This window comes from Acinonyx jubatus, chromosome D1 (assembly GCF_027475565.1).
Source record: "Acinonyx jubatus isolate Ajub_Pintada_27869175 chromosome D1, VMU_Ajub_asm_v1.0, whole genome shotgun sequence".
NCBI classification, from domain to species: Eukaryota; Metazoa; Chordata; class Mammalia; order Carnivora; family Felidae; genus Acinonyx; species Acinonyx jubatus.
In genome coordinates this window covers 25,131,190-25,148,692 of record NC_069390.1, presented here as the reverse complement: position 1 = coordinate 25,148,692, position 17,503 = coordinate 25,131,190, and the positions used below count along the sequence as shown (strand labels likewise).

At 49.0% G+C, this 17,503-nt stretch overlaps 1 protein-coding gene across 5 annotated transcripts in view; it reads left to right on the top strand.

Moving 5' to 3' along the window:
* The window catches only part of LDLRAD3 (low density lipoprotein receptor class A domain containing 3), a 240,536-nt gene extending 225,244 nt beyond the window's left edge, over window positions 1–15,292 (top strand). For 3 of the 5 annotated variants that reach the window (XM_027072881.2, XM_027072880.2, XM_053203306.1), the window contains exons 4-5: window positions 10,323–10,668; window positions 12,361–15,292. In XM_027072881.2, the coding sequence (XP_026928682.1) occupies window positions 10,323–10,668; window positions 12,361–12,598 (584 nt within the window). In that variant the 3' untranslated portion in view covers window positions 12,599–15,292. The remainder of the gene's footprint in view (window positions 1–10,322; window positions 10,669–12,360) is intronic. The other 2 variants (XM_027072879.2, XM_015074402.3) reach the window with 1 other exon arrangement.
* Window positions 15,293–17,503: the final 2,211 nt, after the last annotated feature.

Sequence of the window (17,503 nt, the reverse complement as noted above, 5' to 3'; positions counted from 1 at the left end):
CTGCTGGAAGGTATTGAGCAGAGGATTCACATGAACAAAGGCATTTAGCTTCTAGAAGGAATGCTGTGCAGCTAAGGGGGAAAAGGCTAGAGGGTAAGTGGGGGTGGGGCAGGGATGCCTGTGGCTGGGACAGGGGTGGCCGTGGTGGAAGGTGTGAGACTAGGACCAGGACGAGGACCTGCCAGGGGCTGCTCTGTGCTTGTGAGGATCAGCTGTGTCTTGTGCTCCCCTTTGAGGAGTCCTTGTCCTGCCGGCTGGGACGCTGGGATGGGAGCATCAGCCCCCCAGTGTATGCAAAACAGGTCTCCCTTCCCCCTGGGGTGTGGGGGCCCAAGTGGTTAGGATTTTCGGAAATCTCCGGAAGTGGTGAACTCGTTCATGGTCAATAAAGCTCCTTCTTGGGAGCCCCTCTTGTAATGCTTCCGTTAGCAGCCATTTCCCCTAAATTATTCAGAAAGTTGTCTGCATTCGGAAGCTCCAAGGGCGCACACTCAGCAGTTCCCTGGGTGATAAGGCCTCACGGGCAGGCGTAGCACCAGCGAGCTGATTTTGCATGCAGACCCGGAGAGCAGACCCGGGCGGCCCTGGGCCTTGTGCGCATTTGAATACGATCAGCTCCGGCAGACTTGTCTCCCTAGGTGTCAAGATGCCGGGGCGTCATATACCCCTCCCGACGGAAGCTCGCATTTCACGCTCAGCAGCAGCTGCACAGTCGAGGCTCCTGGTGCTTGGCCGGTGTCAGTCAGTGATTGTGCTGCTGGGCCCCAACCAGCTGCGGCCTGGAGGTGGCGGCCACTGCTGCAGGAAGAGGGACCCGGGGCGGGGGGGCGGGGGGGTGGGGGTGGGCCTAGGCGTTTGCTTCTCAGCTTCCACCTGTTAAGTTGGCAGCTGCAGCCACAGAACTTACCCCCGCCCGGCAACAGGGCCAGGGATGCCCCTATCTGATTTGTGAAGAGACAACTTCCAGAATGTTGGGAATGTGCTGTTTTGGAATACAATGAGTGTTCTGTCCATCCCAGGTAGCACCGAGGCTGATGAAGTGGTCACAGCCTCTTGTGGAGCATCGCGGTGAACGTTTGCCTAATAAGAAAGCCTCCGAGAAGTCCTGTACTATAACGACCAATAATAACTAGGGTTTGCTGAGTACTTACTGTGTGCCAGATACTGTTTTAAACTTTTTAAATGTATTTTCTCTTTGTGTCCCTAGTCAACCCTACGAGGTGGATTCTACTATGACCCTGTTTCACAGATGAGGGTTTTGAGGTGCAGAGAGGAGAAGTAACTTGACCTAGGTCGCACAGCTCAGAAGTGACAGAGCTGAGAATTGAATCTAAACACTTGGGTTCCAGAGCCTGCGCTCTGAACAGCTACCAAGAGACTAGTTTGATTTGTTCGATCCAGTTTTCCTCAAGGTCCTCAAGGTCCCCGTTTTCACGGACTGTCTCTCGCCATCTCACTTACTCTGGAAGACTCTCCAGAATATGTTGACCAGAGTGTAGGATGCAGTCTCCATGGGAGCTCTTGGAGAAGGAAGACAACCCCACTGCTGGAGCACTGTGGTGGGGTGGCAAATGGGCAGGCGAAATGTGATGGATTTGGGCCTCAGACTCCTGAGTGCAAATGCTAGTTGTGCCAGCTGTTTGCTGTGTGACCCTCAGTACGTTACTTAACCCCTCTGGGCTTCAGTTTTCCCCTCTTGAAGATTGGCAAGACCAGGCTTCACTCAGCTTCAGAGTTCCCCTCGTCTTCTTATTCACTGTTTGAGTCTCTCTGTAAATGAGGAGATTGTGAATGATCGTGTTCCAACGTTAGTTTCCAGATAGGAAAAGGTACTCAGGGAGTACCTACTTCTTTACAAGATTGCGTGGCCCTGAGGAGGACTCCCAGGAGAGAGCCTGGCCCTGGGCCACCAGGACTGCCTCTTGAGAGCGTGTGAAAAATGAAAACGAGTCATGGGTGAAGAGCAGGGGTTCCGGACCCAGACGCCTGGGCTCTTCCCGGTTTCTCTGCTGGGAAGCTGTAATGGTAGTCGTGAATGATAACTGAAGCTTTGGACCCGTGGGCACGTTCCTTGACATCCCTGTGTTCCCATTTCCTCATCTATAAAATGGCCTGCTTTATAGGATGGCATATTTGTTTCCTGTGTTCACCGTAACAGACCCCCACAGACTGGATGGCTTAAAACAACAGAAATGCGTTCTCTCGCTGTTCTGGAGGCCAGGGGCCTGGGGTTAAAGGATTGGTAGTGTTGGCTCTTTGTGGAGGCTCTGAGGGGAGTCTGTCCACGCCTCTCTCCTGGCTTCTGGTGGCTGCTGCAATTCCAGTCTGTCCTCGGCTGGGGCAACAGTGACTTCAGTCTCTGCCTCCATCTTTCCATGGCCTTCTCCCTTGTCTTGTTTTGTGTCGTCTCCTTTTCTCTGCTTATAAGGACACTCATCGTGGGATTGAGAGCCCTTCTAATTCGGGATGATCTCATCTTGGGAGCTTTACCTTAATTATATCTACAGAGACCCTTATAGGGTCTCTAACTTACTCAACACTGTGTTGGGCACCAACTGTAGCATGGGGGACAGAAGCAAGCCTGGGCCCACCCTCGCGGCTCTCACGGTCTGCTCCATCTACCTGAATGTTGTTGTTGCATCTTTGGTAATAGGAAAAAAAAAAAAAAAAAAGGGCAGCCTAAATGTACATCTCATCAGCAGAGTGTTAAGTAAGTTGTGATGCGTGTATATAGTGGGATACTTCACAGCTACTCTTTAACAAAGGTGTGGGTGGGTGAGGAGAGATGCCCACATGCAGAAATATCTGGACAGCAGGAACGAAAGTGTGTGTGGGCATCCACAGAGAAGTTCTGAAGGATTTACACTGTGGGTCAAGAAACTAACAGCCAGGGGCGCCTGGGTGGCTCAGTGGGTTGAGCGACCGACTTCAGCTCAGGTCATGATCTCAGGGTCCATGGGTTCGAGCCCTACGTCGGGCTCTGTGCCTGGAGCCTGCTTCAGATTCTGTGCCTCCCTCTCTCTCTGCCCCTGCCCCACTCATGCGCTGTCTCTCCCTGTCTCAGAAATAAATAAACATTAAAAAAAAAAAAAAAAGGAAAGAAAGAAAAAGAAACTAACAGCCAGTGAGCGAAGTCCGAGCTGCTGCCTGTTTATGTAAATAAAATGTGATTGGGACACAACCGTCCTCATTCACCAGTGTATCCTCAGCCGCTTTTGTGCTACACCAGTAGAGTAGTTGTGACTGAAACTATATGACCCACAAAGCATGAAATACTACTGTCCAGCCCTTGACAGAAAAAGTTTGCCAAGCCCTGGTTTACACCAAACTCTTCAACTGTTTTGTCCTAGTAGGTTTGGGGGGTGGGGTGTGTGTGTGTGAACATTTCTATTTTGCTTTTAATTTTAATGGATTTTTATAATCAGAAATAAAGCTCAGTTTAGAAGAAAAAAAAAGCATAAGGGACGCACCCTACCTGATTTTGAGACTAACTATAAAGCTCCAGTTATCAACATACTTAGTGGCATAAAGATTGGTATATGGTTCAGTCAAACAGAATAGAGAATCTAGAAGGAGACCTAGGCTTGTATGGTCAATTGAATTGCAACAAAGGTGCCAAGGTAATTCAGTCGGAAAGGGTAGGCTTTCAACAAATGGTTCTGGAACAATTGAATATCCAGAGGGAGGGGAGGAAAGAACATTGAACCATAAACAAAAATTAAGTTGCAGTGGATCAGAGATGTAAATGTGGGAGCTAAAGCTGTAAAATTTCTTCCCAGGCAAAGATTTCTTGGAGAGCACACAAAAAGCAGGAAACATAAGAGAAATAATTAATACAGTAGACTTCATAAGACAAATTTTAAACACTTTCTCTTCAAAAAGGCACTGTAAAGGAAGAGACAAGCCACAGACGGGGGAGAAAATATTTGCAAAACACATTTCTGGAAAAGGGATTGTATCCCAAAACGGACAAAGGATTCTTACTCCTCACCAAGTAGCCAAACGACCAAATTTTAAAATGGGCAAGAGATGTAAATAGACACTTCAGCAAAGAAGATCTGCATATGGTGAATCAGCATGGGAACAGAGGCTCAGTGGCGTCATTAGTCCCCGGGAAATGCAACCTAAAACCTCCGTGAGCTATAACTACACGCCTATCGCAATGGCTACAAATCAAGACTAGCCACATTAAGTCCTGGTGAGGATGCAGAGTGGCTGGGGGAAGGGAAAGTGCTGTAGCCGCCCCGAGGAAACAGTGTGAGAGTTTCTTCTAAGAAGCCTACACTCCCCGTAGGACCCAGCAGCCTTACCCCTCAGGTATAAACCCAAGAAATACGAAAATATTTGTCAGCACAAAGACCTGCATTCCAGAAACCGGAAACCACCCAGTTCCCGCTCTCAACACAAATTGTGATCCCTGCGTACAACAGAATGCTACTTGCATTTAAAAAAATTTTTTAATGGGTATTTATTTTTGAGAGAAAATCTCAGACAAAATCTGAAGCAGGCTCCAGGCTCTGAGCTGTCAGCACAGAGCCCGACGCGGGGCTCCATCTCAGGAACGGCGAGATCGTGACCTGAGCTGAAGTCGGACGTTTAACTGACTGAGCCACCCAGGCATCCCAACTCCGCATTTTCAAAGAGGGAAGTACTAATACCCAGGAATATGGATGAATCTCAGAAGCATCATGCCAAGTGAAGGGAGCCAGATACAGCGGGCTATGTACTGTATAATTCCAGTTACATGACTTTCTGGAAAAAGTGAATCTCTTTGGACAGAACACAGATGAGTGTTTTCCAGGGGCGGTGAATTGACAACAGAGGAGCACAGAGAACTGGAGGGATGGAAAGGTTCTGTATCTTGTTTGTGGTCGTGGTTATGCAGCTGTTTCACTTTGTTCAATTCTAACTGCACGTTTTGAAAGGGTGCATCTGAGTGTGTGTAAATTATATATACTTCGATCAACCTGACTTTTTAAAATATATAATCTGGAGGAAAGTATACTTTAAAAATAATTTTTTTTTTTTTTTTTTTATAGAAGGCACACAGGAGTTGATCTTTCAGGGGAGTGACAAGGAGTCGGTCTGAACAGGGCAGTGCACATTCCAACAGGGACTCTGGACTCCGGGGGTCAGGCTTGGATGCCATTCTCAGGGCGTGGTGAGCCAGTCAGGGGTCTCAAGTGAGGGAACAGTGGTGAGGCATGAACCCCGAGGGGTCCATGCGTTACAGGGAGAGAAGGAAGGGAAACTAAGACGTACAGTCAGCGTAGGCAGTGACAAAGTTGGTTAACGGTAGGCATGGTTTTAGAACAGATAATACAATACAAAGAGAAAGAAAGGTGTGAACAAATCTCTCTCACCTCTGCCCTCCATGCTGGGAGCTCCCAGCGTTACCAATTCTGTGTGTCCTAGAAACGTTCCACACAGTCTTGCTCCTGGGTGGCTCAGTCGGTTGAACGTCCGACTTCGGCTCAGGTCATGATCTCATGGTTCTTGAGTTCGAGCCCCACATCAGGCTCTGTACTGACAGCTCAGAGCCTGCAGCCTGCTTCGGATTCTGTGTCTCCCTTCTCTCTCGGCTCCTTCTCCGCTCATTCTCTGTCTCTGTCTCTCTCTCTCTCTCTCTCTCAAGAATGAAAATTAAAAAAAAAAATGTCCCATGCATTTTTTTTAAATGTGTATTTATTTTAGAGACAGAGTGTGAGCAGGGGAGGGGCAGAAAGAGAGGGAGACACAGAATCCGAAGCAGGCTCCAGGCTCTGAGCTGTTGGCACAGAGTCCGACGAGGGGCTCGAACCCACAAACTGCGAGATCGTGACCTGAGCCGAAGTCGGCCCCTTAACCGACTGAGCCACCCAGGAGCCCCTCCATGCATTCTTCATTGAACTTTGCTTCTTTTCCCGTATCAAGATATCTTTCAGATGGTTCCATATCAGTGTATGTAGAGCTGCCCTGATCTTTTCGAGAGGTGTGGTATTGTATGGATATCACAGCTAATGGTTCATTTAGCCCGGCCACAATTGATAAACATTTAGATCATTTCCAATATGTGTGCTATTACAAATGATGCATCCGTGAACACTCACATTAAAAAGTCATTTCTCATCTGTGTGAGTGTATCTGTCAGATAGACCCTAGAGAGCGGAATGGTTGCACCAAAGAATATGTACGTTTTTATTTTGCTGTGTATTGCGAGCCCTGTCTCCACCTGGGCTGCACCAGTTCACCCTCCCATCAACCGTGCATGGGTAATTACACCTGTTTTCCTCAGACCTGGCCAGCAAAATGTGAAATCAAACTTTGCGTTGGCCAGTGTGCTAGGTGAGAAATTGCGTCTCCTGGGAAATCTGATTTGCGTCTGGAGGAAGGAATAGTTTAGAAGCAAAGAGACACCCAGTCACGAGCGCCAGCTGCTTTCGTGCCTCCCTCAGGCCAGACAGCGCCTCTCCGTGAATTAGAAAGGGGCCCTCCTCCTCCGGACACCTGAGTGCCATCTGCCGGAAGACTGTGGTGATAACCGTACAAATCTGAGATGACTGCGGCGGAGACACCCCCTGGCGCTGGGGACAACACAGCCTGCTCTACCCCAGGCATGACGGGAGCTGCTGGCGGTTTTGAGAGCACCGTGGTCTCCGGGTAGTAACCAGATTGCCTGCAATTAATGTAGTGGAAACAGCGGATACAGGACAGGAATTCCAGCTGACAGCGGAGCAGAGGGCATTGGCTTGAGGGACAGCCAGAATAAATGGAAACTTCATTATCCATGGATTATGCACTTAGAACTCAGGTCCCAGGCAACTCTGATATTAGTAATTTGGCCAGCGGGCTCATTAAGCTCTTAAGAAAAGTGAATCTAGTTAATGAATTAATACAAGATGACATTTTACACACCGAGCAGAAACGAGACCGGGCACCACTGAGTTATGTAACATCATAATTTCTCGAGTGAACGTGATTGCTGCTTCTCGCCTGCCAAAGTGGGCAGATCTGGAGAGAGCCTGCTTTCAGAGACACAAATGAGCCTGCTAAGATCTGCAGTCGTTTCCCATTCATTTTAAAGCGCTCCCTCTTGTGTTCTTAAAACTTCAAGTGGTTAGTGTTTTAAAATCTCTGGACCCGTTTGCTTTCCTGAGGAAAATCCACCTGCTTTCGTGTTTTAGGAGACATATCGCCCTAAAAAGGAGCTCATTGAATTCTTACCCTCTCTTCCATTCTTAATGCCCCCCCCCACACCCCCCTGCCAGAGCGAGGCTTCTCCAGCCTCTGCCTCTGGTCCAGAGAAGCTGGTGAGGAGAATGGAAAGAATGTGAACACTCAGAGTTAGCCTTATCCAGTTGGGGATGATGACAAGTTCTGGGGGTGGATGGTGGTGAGAGTTGCACAGCTATGTGAATGTACTTAGTGCCAGTGAATGATGCCCTTGAAAAGGGTGAGAATGGCAGATTTTATAAGTTACATGCATATTTTACACAATAAAAAAGCAAGAAGAACTGGCATTAACTGAGGGCCAACACTTGCCAGGCACTTCACCTATATATTGTATTTTACCTTCCCAGTAATCCAAGGATTCGGCTACTCTTTTTCCCACCACTGCCACTGCCGCCATTTTAAACATGGAGGCAGCTGGGGCTCATGAAAGTGCAGTCAGTTGCTTCAGCAGCAGCCAGAAGTGATGTCCCCAGAGGGGCACCTGGGTGGCTCAGTCGGTCAAGCGTCCGACTTCGGCTCAGGTCATCATCTCGCAGTTCATGAGTTCAAGCCCCACGTCGGGCTCTGTGCTGACAGCTCAGAGCCTGGAGCCTGCTTCGGATTCTGTGTCTCCCTCTCTGTCTCTGCCCCTCCCCTGCTCAGGTTCTGTGTCTCTGTCACTCTCAAAAATAAATAAACATTAGGAAAAAAAATGTTAGAAGTGATGGCCCCAGGATTCAACCCCTCAGCTCTGTGCTTGACATGACAGAATGAAGAAGATATTTTCTTTCAAGCCTGAATTCTGAAACATACGCACATAGAAGCCCCCACCCGGCTTTTAGTTATCTAAACTGAGAGCAGACAGTACTCCAGCAGCACCCCAGATGGTCACAGCTAATAGACTCGAGAAAAATCCCAAACTGCCTCCTTCCCTCAACTGTCTGCAGCACACTTCTGTGTGTTGTCTAACATCTTACTTGCGTCTTTCTGTACAGTTAATCATTGAAACAGCGACCTACAGGAACATCATAGCTTTTCGTTCATGTTTGAATGTGGCCAGAAAGAAATGAACATAAAGCCTGGAGCTTGAGGGGGAAAATCTTCATGTGTCTCAGATTAGGATTGTTTGGGGGAATCGAGACGTTTATATCAGGAAAGGAGAGAAGGTAGTGTGTTCCCCAGCACATGGTTGTTTTTGTTTTTTGTTTTTTGTTTTTTTAATGTTCGTTTTTGAGAGAGAGAGGGAGACACAGAATCCGAAGCAGGCTCCAGGCTCCGAGCCGTCAGCACAGAGCCCGACGCGGGGCTCGAACCCACAAACTGCAAGGTCATGACCTGAGCCGAAGTCGGACGCTTAACCGACTGAGCCCTCCCACCCAGCGTGTGGTTTTTTGGTGGAGAAGTATCTGGGTTCTAGGCCTGGACTCTTCTACTTGCATCGTATGTGAACTTAGACAAGTTAAATCACCTCTGAGCCACTCTGCTGTCTGAAAAATAGGAATCATAAAATACTGACAGCACCTGCCTTACCAGGGTGTGTGAATACGTGTTTTTTTTTTCCGCTGAGCTGAAGGCATTTATTGAGTGCCTGCTCCGTGCCCGGCACCATCCCGCACACTGGGGATGCTGTGATGAACAGGACAGGCGTACATCTAGTGACAAGGGATTGGGAACGCTTGGCCCAGCTCCAGGACACAGGGCCCGGGCCACTGGGGTTGCTGCTCCCGCTGCTACTTTACGTCTACGTTTTGGTGCCTGTGGACCCACCAAAACCTCACTGCTTCAGAGGTTGGACGCACACAGGGGGTGGTCACCAGATTTGCTCACTTGGGCTGTATTTAGACTATTCTTCCAGCTGGGCCACAACAGTGGTAGTCGTGGTTCTTCTGCAGAGATGAGGAGTCCCCAGCTTGAGACACCACTCTGGTTTCCTAGGGTCAGCCAGGACCTTGTCTTGTTGCCACTTGTGTTCTGCTGACCGGAAAGCCCCTCACCTGAGTGTGTGAAGCATGGCTTGTTATACACTTGGAAAGGCGGGGTGGGCCACTTGCCGGGGGTAGGACATGTACCAGACCGTTGCTTGCAGACTCCGAGGAAGTGCTTGCAGATTGCCTAGCGAGTCTGGTTAGGGGGCCGCAGGACGGAGCTTTAGGGGCAGGGCTCTGATGTCAGATCACTGGGCTCAGATCAGACACCGCTGTTTTTTCCTAACCCTGTGACCCTCATTAGGGGACCCAACCCCTCTGAGCTTCCCTTTCCTCATCTGAAAAAGAAGGCGGTTACAGCATCTAATTCATGGACTTGCTGTGAGGCAAGTAGATGGAATAAAGCATGTGTCTGTATGTCTCGAACACGCACCCCCGTAGCACAATGTGTCAGCTGTTCTGAGTGCTCGATCATTATTCACACATTCCATGCTCCTGATTGCCCAGGGGATTGGTCACTCTTACTATCCCCATTTTACAGATGAGGAAATTACAGCACAGAGAGGTTGGCCACTTTCCAAGGGGCACATAGACAGTGAGTTCATTCATTTGTTGAATGAACGAACAAATGAGTTCCAAAGGGCACAGAGGCTGGGACTTGAACCTAGTCTGGCTCCAGGGTGCATGATGTCGGCCTGTGCCGTGCTGGCTCTCTATCTTGAAAGCTCCAGATAGGGCCTGGTGTAAAATAAGCACTCTGCAGACAGAGGGAGCCCCAGCCAAACCGACCCCTGTTCCTCGTAGACGTGATACTTCGAATTCCCAGGGGATTTCCAGCCCCAGGGAACCATTCATCTGTTTTCTGTCTCTATAAATTTGCCATTCCTGGACATTTCCTATAAATGGAATGATACAGCATGTGTGCGTCTGGCTTCTTTCGTCTGGCATAATGGTTTCAAGGTTCACCCGTGGTGTCACATGCATCAGTCCTTTTTATGGCCAAACAGTATCCCGTCGTGTGGGCATCCCGCATTTTGTTTATCCATTCACCAGTCACTGGACACGATGGGGCAGTTTCCACGTTCCGGCTGTTGCGAATTGTGTTGCTCTGAACGTTTGCGTGCGCTTCCTGGGACTGACTCCGAAGCAGAAGGTGAGCCAGGTTGGTAACCTCCCTCCTCTTTTCTCCCCTCTGGGGTTTCGCAGAACCAGGCAGTGGGCAGGTGTTTGTGACCTCAGAGAACCAGCTCGTGTACTACCCCAGCATCACCTACGCCATCATCGGCAGCTCTGTCATCTTCGTGCTGGTGGTGGCCCTGCTGGCCCTGGTCCTGCACCACCAGCGGAAGAGGAACAACCTCATGACGCTTCCGGTGCACCGGCTGCAGCATCCCGTGCTGCTCTCCCGCCTGGTGGTCCTGGACCACCCCCACCACTGCAACGTCACCTACAACGTCAACAACGGCATCCAGTACGTGGCCAGCCAGGCCGAGCAGAACGCGTCGGAAGTGGGCTCCCCGCCCTCCTACTCAGAGGCCCTGCTGGACCAAAGGTGCGTGCTGGGTGGCAGAGCCTGGGGGAGGGAGGTCAGCGTGGGGAACGCGGGACAGGCGCACACACCTGGGTTCCAGGTGCCTGCCACGAGCCCGCGCTCAGCAGCAGACACGACAGCAGTGTCTGGCCTTTACCGGGTCCTGGCAAGACAGTATCATCTCATTTACTCCTCTCTGCAAGCCACTGGGGGAGATTCATTATTTGCCTTAGTTTTACAGACGAGCACACGGAGGCTCTGGGATGTTAAGTTACTTGTCTGAGGACATAGACCTAGGATCCTGGCCAACTCAGCCACACCGATACATGTTCAGACCATGGGGCCTCACCCGCTACTCCAGAACAGCGCCAGTGGCCATATTAGAAGTGGTTCATACTGTTGAACCAATGAACGAACGGATGAATGAATGAATGAATGAATGAATGAATGAATGAATTCCTTGCTTGCCTTCATTTATAAAATGAAAGGAGTAGAATAGAGCACTCTCAAGCTTTTTAAAACAACAGGACCCTCATTTCAAATGGAGTTGGACTAGAAAGCCCAACAGAGAAAGTCAAAAAGCAGAATTCTGTATGGAAGCAGGTGGTAGGCCTCCCCACCCTCCCCTCCCTTCTTGGGTGACCTCCAGGATGTCCCCAAGAACCCATTTGGGAAGTTCACTTTGGCTCTCAGAGTCAAAGAAAGAAGAGTGCTCTCTTCCTCTGAGCCCAGGACTTACCGGGTGTGGCGAGAGGCCTTTTCAAGCTCTTGTGCCCGGGCTGACTGGGCTCCTCTCAGACCCACTCCAGTGGCAGCTCTCGTATTTTTTAAACTTTGTTTCTCCTTCTCATAAAAGATAACCGTCACTTGAGCGGGCTGTGCTTAAGGACGTCGTTGCAAATAAGCGTCCGAGCCCAGGACCTCACTCACCACTCATAACCTCTTTATTTGGACCCTCCAACGCAGAGTAAAGTTTAAATTGCTGAATCTGGAGTCGGAACACCTGGGTTTCAATCCCAGAACTGCTGCTTACTAGTTATTTGTGGTCCTCTGCAAGTCACTTAATGCCCCCTTGCCTCAGTTTCCTTCCCAGTACAATGGCCTGCCCTTAATGCGCTTGTGAGCACTAAATAAGGTAATGAAGGTAAGGCAGGGGGCATGGTGTCTGACTCCCAGTGAGCACTGCAAAATAGACTCTTCCCTTAAGTTATCGCCCTGCAAGCTAGGTGTCATTATTACCCCTTCTGCAGAGCACCGAGCCATTGAGAAGATACCCTCTCACCCAAGTCCACATTGCCAGTTCTTGACTTTCAGTAAGAACCCTAAATTCTGTGGACCGTCAGAGGTTCAGTCCTGGACCGCAGGGCCCCTCGCTGGTGGAGCCAAGTGTCCCTGCCAGGCCGCCCAGGACAAGGCAAGGGGACGCTTGGCATCCTCGACCCGGGGCCACCCAGAGGATGTGGCTTGGACACCTGCCCATGCAGCATGAGCCAGCCAGAGCACACTGACCTTTGTCCGTTCCCTGGGTCTTGTCGCAGACCAGGGGTCCTCCCAGAGCCCGGAGAGCCGCCCCACCTGGGGGACACATCAGCATCCCACAGACCGGGGGGTGGGGGGGAAGGTGGGGCGACCGCCTTGCCTTGGCTCCTGACACGTCGTCCTCCCTTCCCTGTCCCCTGCCTCTCCCGCCCCATCCTGCCTTCTTCTTTGCAGACCCGCGTGGTACGACCTTCCTCCGCCGCCCTACTCCTCCGACACTGAGTCTCTGAACCAAGCGGACCTGCCCCCTTACCGCTCGCGCACCGGGAGTGCCGACAGCGCCAGCTCCCAGGCGGCCAGCAGCCTCCTGAGCACGGCAGACAGTGGCCATGGCCCGGGGCAGCCCGGCCCTCCGGAGAGTGCCGCGGGGCCCAGGGACTCCGCGCCCAGCCAGGGCACCGCAGAAGTATAAATCTGGCGCTTCCAAAGTCCATGTGGGTTAATCTGCTCTGACTTGGTACCATCCTAACAACTCAGCTCATGGGGAGCTCCTCAGGGTGCCTCGAGGAGGGATTTCGGGTGTCAGCGGTCTCTCCGTCCCCTTCCTACCCCCTCCCCCCACCCCACCCCAGATTTCAGGGATGTTCTTTAGAAGGAGACCTGGTGTTTTTCTGGCCTCTCGGGCGACACGATGTGTTGTGCCATCTTTTCTGGGAGGTCACTCGTCCTGCGGGGCCCAGGAGCGTGAGCTCACTTGCCACGTCATTGTGTCATTGTTGGAATGTTGCGGACAAGGCAACGTAAGTTAGCAGGCGGCCGGATAAAGCGGCATTTGAGGAGTCCTGGGGAACGCAGCGCTCCTGTGCCGTGTTGGATGTCCAGAAGGGTGGGAGACACCAGCCCGAGTTCCCCGTGGCTGCTACCATATGGCTCCGTGGGAGGTTTGGGTCGGATGATCCTCCAGGAGGCCGTTGTGGATGGCTGCCCTGGGAAGAATCCAGGTGAGCACCAAAGCCTGCCTCACACTCTCCTGCGCGCCACCCTAAGTTCGGCCGAGGCTGTGGCCAGAGGAAACAGCCATGAGTTACACCCTTCCGCAATCACCAGTGGCCTTTTGGTTCTCCGAGTGACTCTGAACCATTTACTTGATAGATTCAGGCTTTAAAACCTTCCCCAAGAATTCTCGTGTTGAGGGTTTTTCTCTGCAATGTGTCATCAGCCTCATCCCGGAACGGGCAGGGGGCCTCTGCCGTGAGTTCGTCCGAGTTCCCAGCTCTTCAAATGCAAGCTGCCGAGAGCCTGGGCCTGCTGAGGGCCACAGCTCTTCTCTGGCTTCTGGACCGTCCCCTTCCTGGCTGTGACCTTCCCGGAGCCAAGGGCTGAGGACCCCAACTTGAATTGGCCAAAAATCTGATCTGGTCCTCCGTCCCTGTAAACCACGCCCATCTGTGCCCATCCATGCAACTTTCAACACTAGCTTCCGACGTCACCTTAACACCCAGAAGTCATCTTACCTGTGCGTTTGGACTTGAGGACACTGTGGTTGATGACACACGTGAGAATGTTCAGGACCTCCCACCAGAGCTCCTGGGTCCCTGTGTTGCACACACTCCCCTTCCCAAGGCCCAGATACCAGCGCCCTGACTTAGGATTAGGGCTAGGGTTAGAGTCAGGGACAGGCTTCTTCTGACTTGCCATAGTTTCTCCTCTAAAAGACGTGGACGGTAGATAATTTGGAGTCAAGATTTGCCATTCGGACTTTTTTTGTTGTTTTTTAATCTCTTAGAAATGCATTTGAAACAGTGTGTTTGTTTTTTCCCTTCTAGTTAAGGGATTATTTATATGTGTATAGGAAAGCTGTCTCTTTGTTTTCTTTTGTTTTTCCTTTAGTGAGGTCCAAAGAAAGATACAAAAAGGAGATCACACCTTTGTCCCGCTGAGCCCTGACACCGGGTCACTGCAGACTGACCTGTGTGCCTGGCGTTCGTGCATTGTTGCACTTTGAGTTATTATTTATCAAGTTCTTGAAGGTTGCAGAAGGAGGGATGTCTTTCTCCCTCAGTTCAGAGTCTCTGTGTTTCTGCTAGTGTTTCTCTTTCTCTGTGCCCAGCTAGCTGCAGGGCCCACTCCCTGGAGATACAGTGGGTAGAAATGTAGGCGTTATTTGGCAAGAAACCACCCTGTTGGGGCACAAAACTGGAACCAGGCGGAACCACTCCAGGCAGCGCTCACCCATTCAGGACTTCTTCCCGCAGCGGAAGAAATTTTCGGTAACCTCTTTGATGCTAATTTAAATGGAGCCTGCAGGAGTGGGGGACGAAGTAGCATTTAGTGATCCTGTTCTGTGGACTTTTTTGGTTTTTTTTTTTTTTAACCATATCCAAAATATGTTACAGGAAAGCTAGCGACTTGGTGATTTCTTTCTTTCTAAGTTAAAGAAAAGGAGGCTAGTCGTTTCTGTCTTTCATTTTTTAAATAACACTTGAGTTATTTTCCAAGTACTCTGATAAAGAAAGAACTTAATGATGGTATCCAGAATGTGGTAGGAACTCTGGCTGAACATTTCATCTCCTGTGAGTCAGAATGGCTTTATTTCTTCTCTCCCTTTGATGGGCCCATGCTCCTTTCTGGTATTTTCGAAGTTGTTTAGAAGAAAGGATTCTAATTTTAATTAATTGTGCAGTGAATTAATCTCACTCGCTTTTCTGCTTCCAGGCATCTTAGGAAAAACAAATGGTCTTAGTAGATAAGAAAACCTATTAATGTTGTTGTTTTTTTAAATAAACATAGGGACATTTTTATTATAGATTTGATTTTTTTAATGAATCTTTTTAAAAATATATAAATAGGGCACCAAAGCTACAGGGGTTTTTCCTGTTTTTTCCCCTACTCAAAATGGCAAATAAGTGGCCGGCAATATTTTTTAACTCATTTCCATCCAGAATATTTTTTTATACATTGCCTAAATCTACACCAACCAGGAAACCGTCTCTGTGCTTTTTTCTCAGATGAGAGCAGCGAATTCTTTTTATTTTAGCATTAAAATTAGCGGCACTGTAATTGATAGCTTACCCCCTGATTCAGCCCCTACTCTGAAACTGACATCTTTTTTAAACATGCAACAAAGTGGTTGATAATAGTGTGTGATGATGCAAACTGGAAAGTTTGTGTGTGGTTGCTTTTTGTGTTTTGGTTAAGTTTTGGTTTGGGTTTTTGTTTTTGTTTCTTAATTTTTATACTTTTAAATAAACTTGCAGTTTCATTCTTTCTGTTGGTGTGAATGGTTCTTAATCCACGTTTCTCCTCCATGGCAATATAACAAGTGTATGGTCACTTCTTTTGGCTTCCGCAGTGAATTTATGCCATAATAAAATGAGAAAAAAGGAAGAGTATAGCGATGGGACCTCAAAATGTGATGTGGTTTATGGATTCCATAGCCCGTGTGGCTAAGGTGCAGAAGTGAAGTCATGGACACCAGTTAGTATCATCGGCCCATCAGGAGATGGGCATTAATTGCCATTACTGTGGTGCTGTTTGAGGGAAAAGGTCAAGTGACTGGGACAGCTGTTACAGAGTCTGACCACATATTCAAGGGCACACCACAGTTCTTGCACAGGTAGGCTGGTTGTTAGTTTTGAACCCCAAATGGCTCAGACTGGCCCTACCAGTGATGGTAACATCTTTGTGCTCTTTAAAAAAATTTTTTTCTTAACATTTATTTATCTTTGAGAGAGAGAGAGAGGGAGACAGAATGCAAGTGGAGGAGGGACAGAGAGAGAGGGAGACACAGAACCCAAAGCAGGCTTCAGGCTCTGAGCTGTCAGCACAGAGCCCAACGCAGGGCTCAAACCCACGAGCTGCTGAAGTCAAGATGCTTATCTGACTGAGCCACCCAGGCGCCCCATCTTTGTGCTTATCTAAGTCTCATTGTGGAACCCTGCGTTGATTGATTCTGCAGGGACAGTTTCCATGAGAAGTCAGGATGTCCAGGAGATCACCACCACCCAGGAACAGGAGTAACCCTGGCCTTGGCCATGATTGAAATCCACATGGATTTCTAAACACAGAATGTACAGAACCAAGCTTCAGATCACATATTGGCCCCCCAGGTGTCTCAAAAAGAAGACTAGGCTATCAGACAGTGATATCCCAAATATACGCCAGGCCATATCCTGCCCCACGTGATTTAGAGTAGACCTTCCCAAGCAGTATGCTCCAAAGATTTGTCAAGTTATTAACTCCTTCATCTCTCAGAGTACCATTGCTTATGGGTGCCAGGATGAAGAAATGATCGAGAAGCCCTAAAATCTAGAGCAAAGATCAGGAAACTTGTGTGTGGAGGGCCAGATCACTAAATATTTCTGGCTCTGCATCCATATGGTCTTTGTAGGAATGACAAGAGCAGCCATAGACAACAAATAAGCAAATGGACATGGCTGTGTTCTAGGAAAACGATTTATGAAAATAGGTGGCTGGCTGGCTTTGGTCCATGGGCTGGAGTTTCCCAACCCCTGATATAAAAGAACATTCCCACACTGGGCTCATGGGTCCAAAGCACTGTAGAAAAGAAACAGTATGTTCATGGCCTGGAATGTTAGAATCCCCCAAATGGAACCAATCTTTAAAAAACATAAAAAGAGGAGAACTTATGAAGCAGACAATTCAAGGACCTGTGAAATTAATGTTAATTGGCCCTGTAGGCTCTTTTCCAGTGAATAAGAAAATACGGGATTAAGGTGAGTACAGGCTTTCCCAATGAGGTCGGGATGAATGCAGGGGTCCTGGTCAGAAAACGACTCTCGCTAGGGATTCTCTAACATGATCAGCTGACACAACTGTCTGTCTTTTAGAGAAAAGTCCATGAGAACAAGAAGTATTGTCCGTATTCGCTACTTAGCTTGCTGCCCTGAGGCAGGGCAGTAGATTCAAAGGGAAAACTATAAAATAGAAGGGGCTTCAGATGACTTCAGTGGAGGTGTGGTAAGTGCATCCCGTGAGACCTTAGGAAGAACGTCAATGAGAAAATATGCTGAGTTGGGTAAGATCATGGGTTCACCTCCAGTAACCCCCAAGTGATAGAAATCCAATTCAGAGCAAGCTTAATTTTGTTACGTTTTAGAAGATACATTAGTTAATGTAACTAAGTCCAAGGGTGTGGAACTGTTGGTTTCAGGCAGGGCTGGATCTGGTAACTCAACAGCTGTAATTAAGAATCAGTTTCTCCCTCTCAACTTCTGAACCCTGCCTTGCCCAGAATTGGCAGGCATCATGGCTTTACGTGAAAATTAGGGTCCCAGATGATCCAAGTTCGAAATCTCAGAAGAGATACTGTTTCTCCTAGAGTCTATAGAAATTCCCTTAAGTGGAGTTATGATTG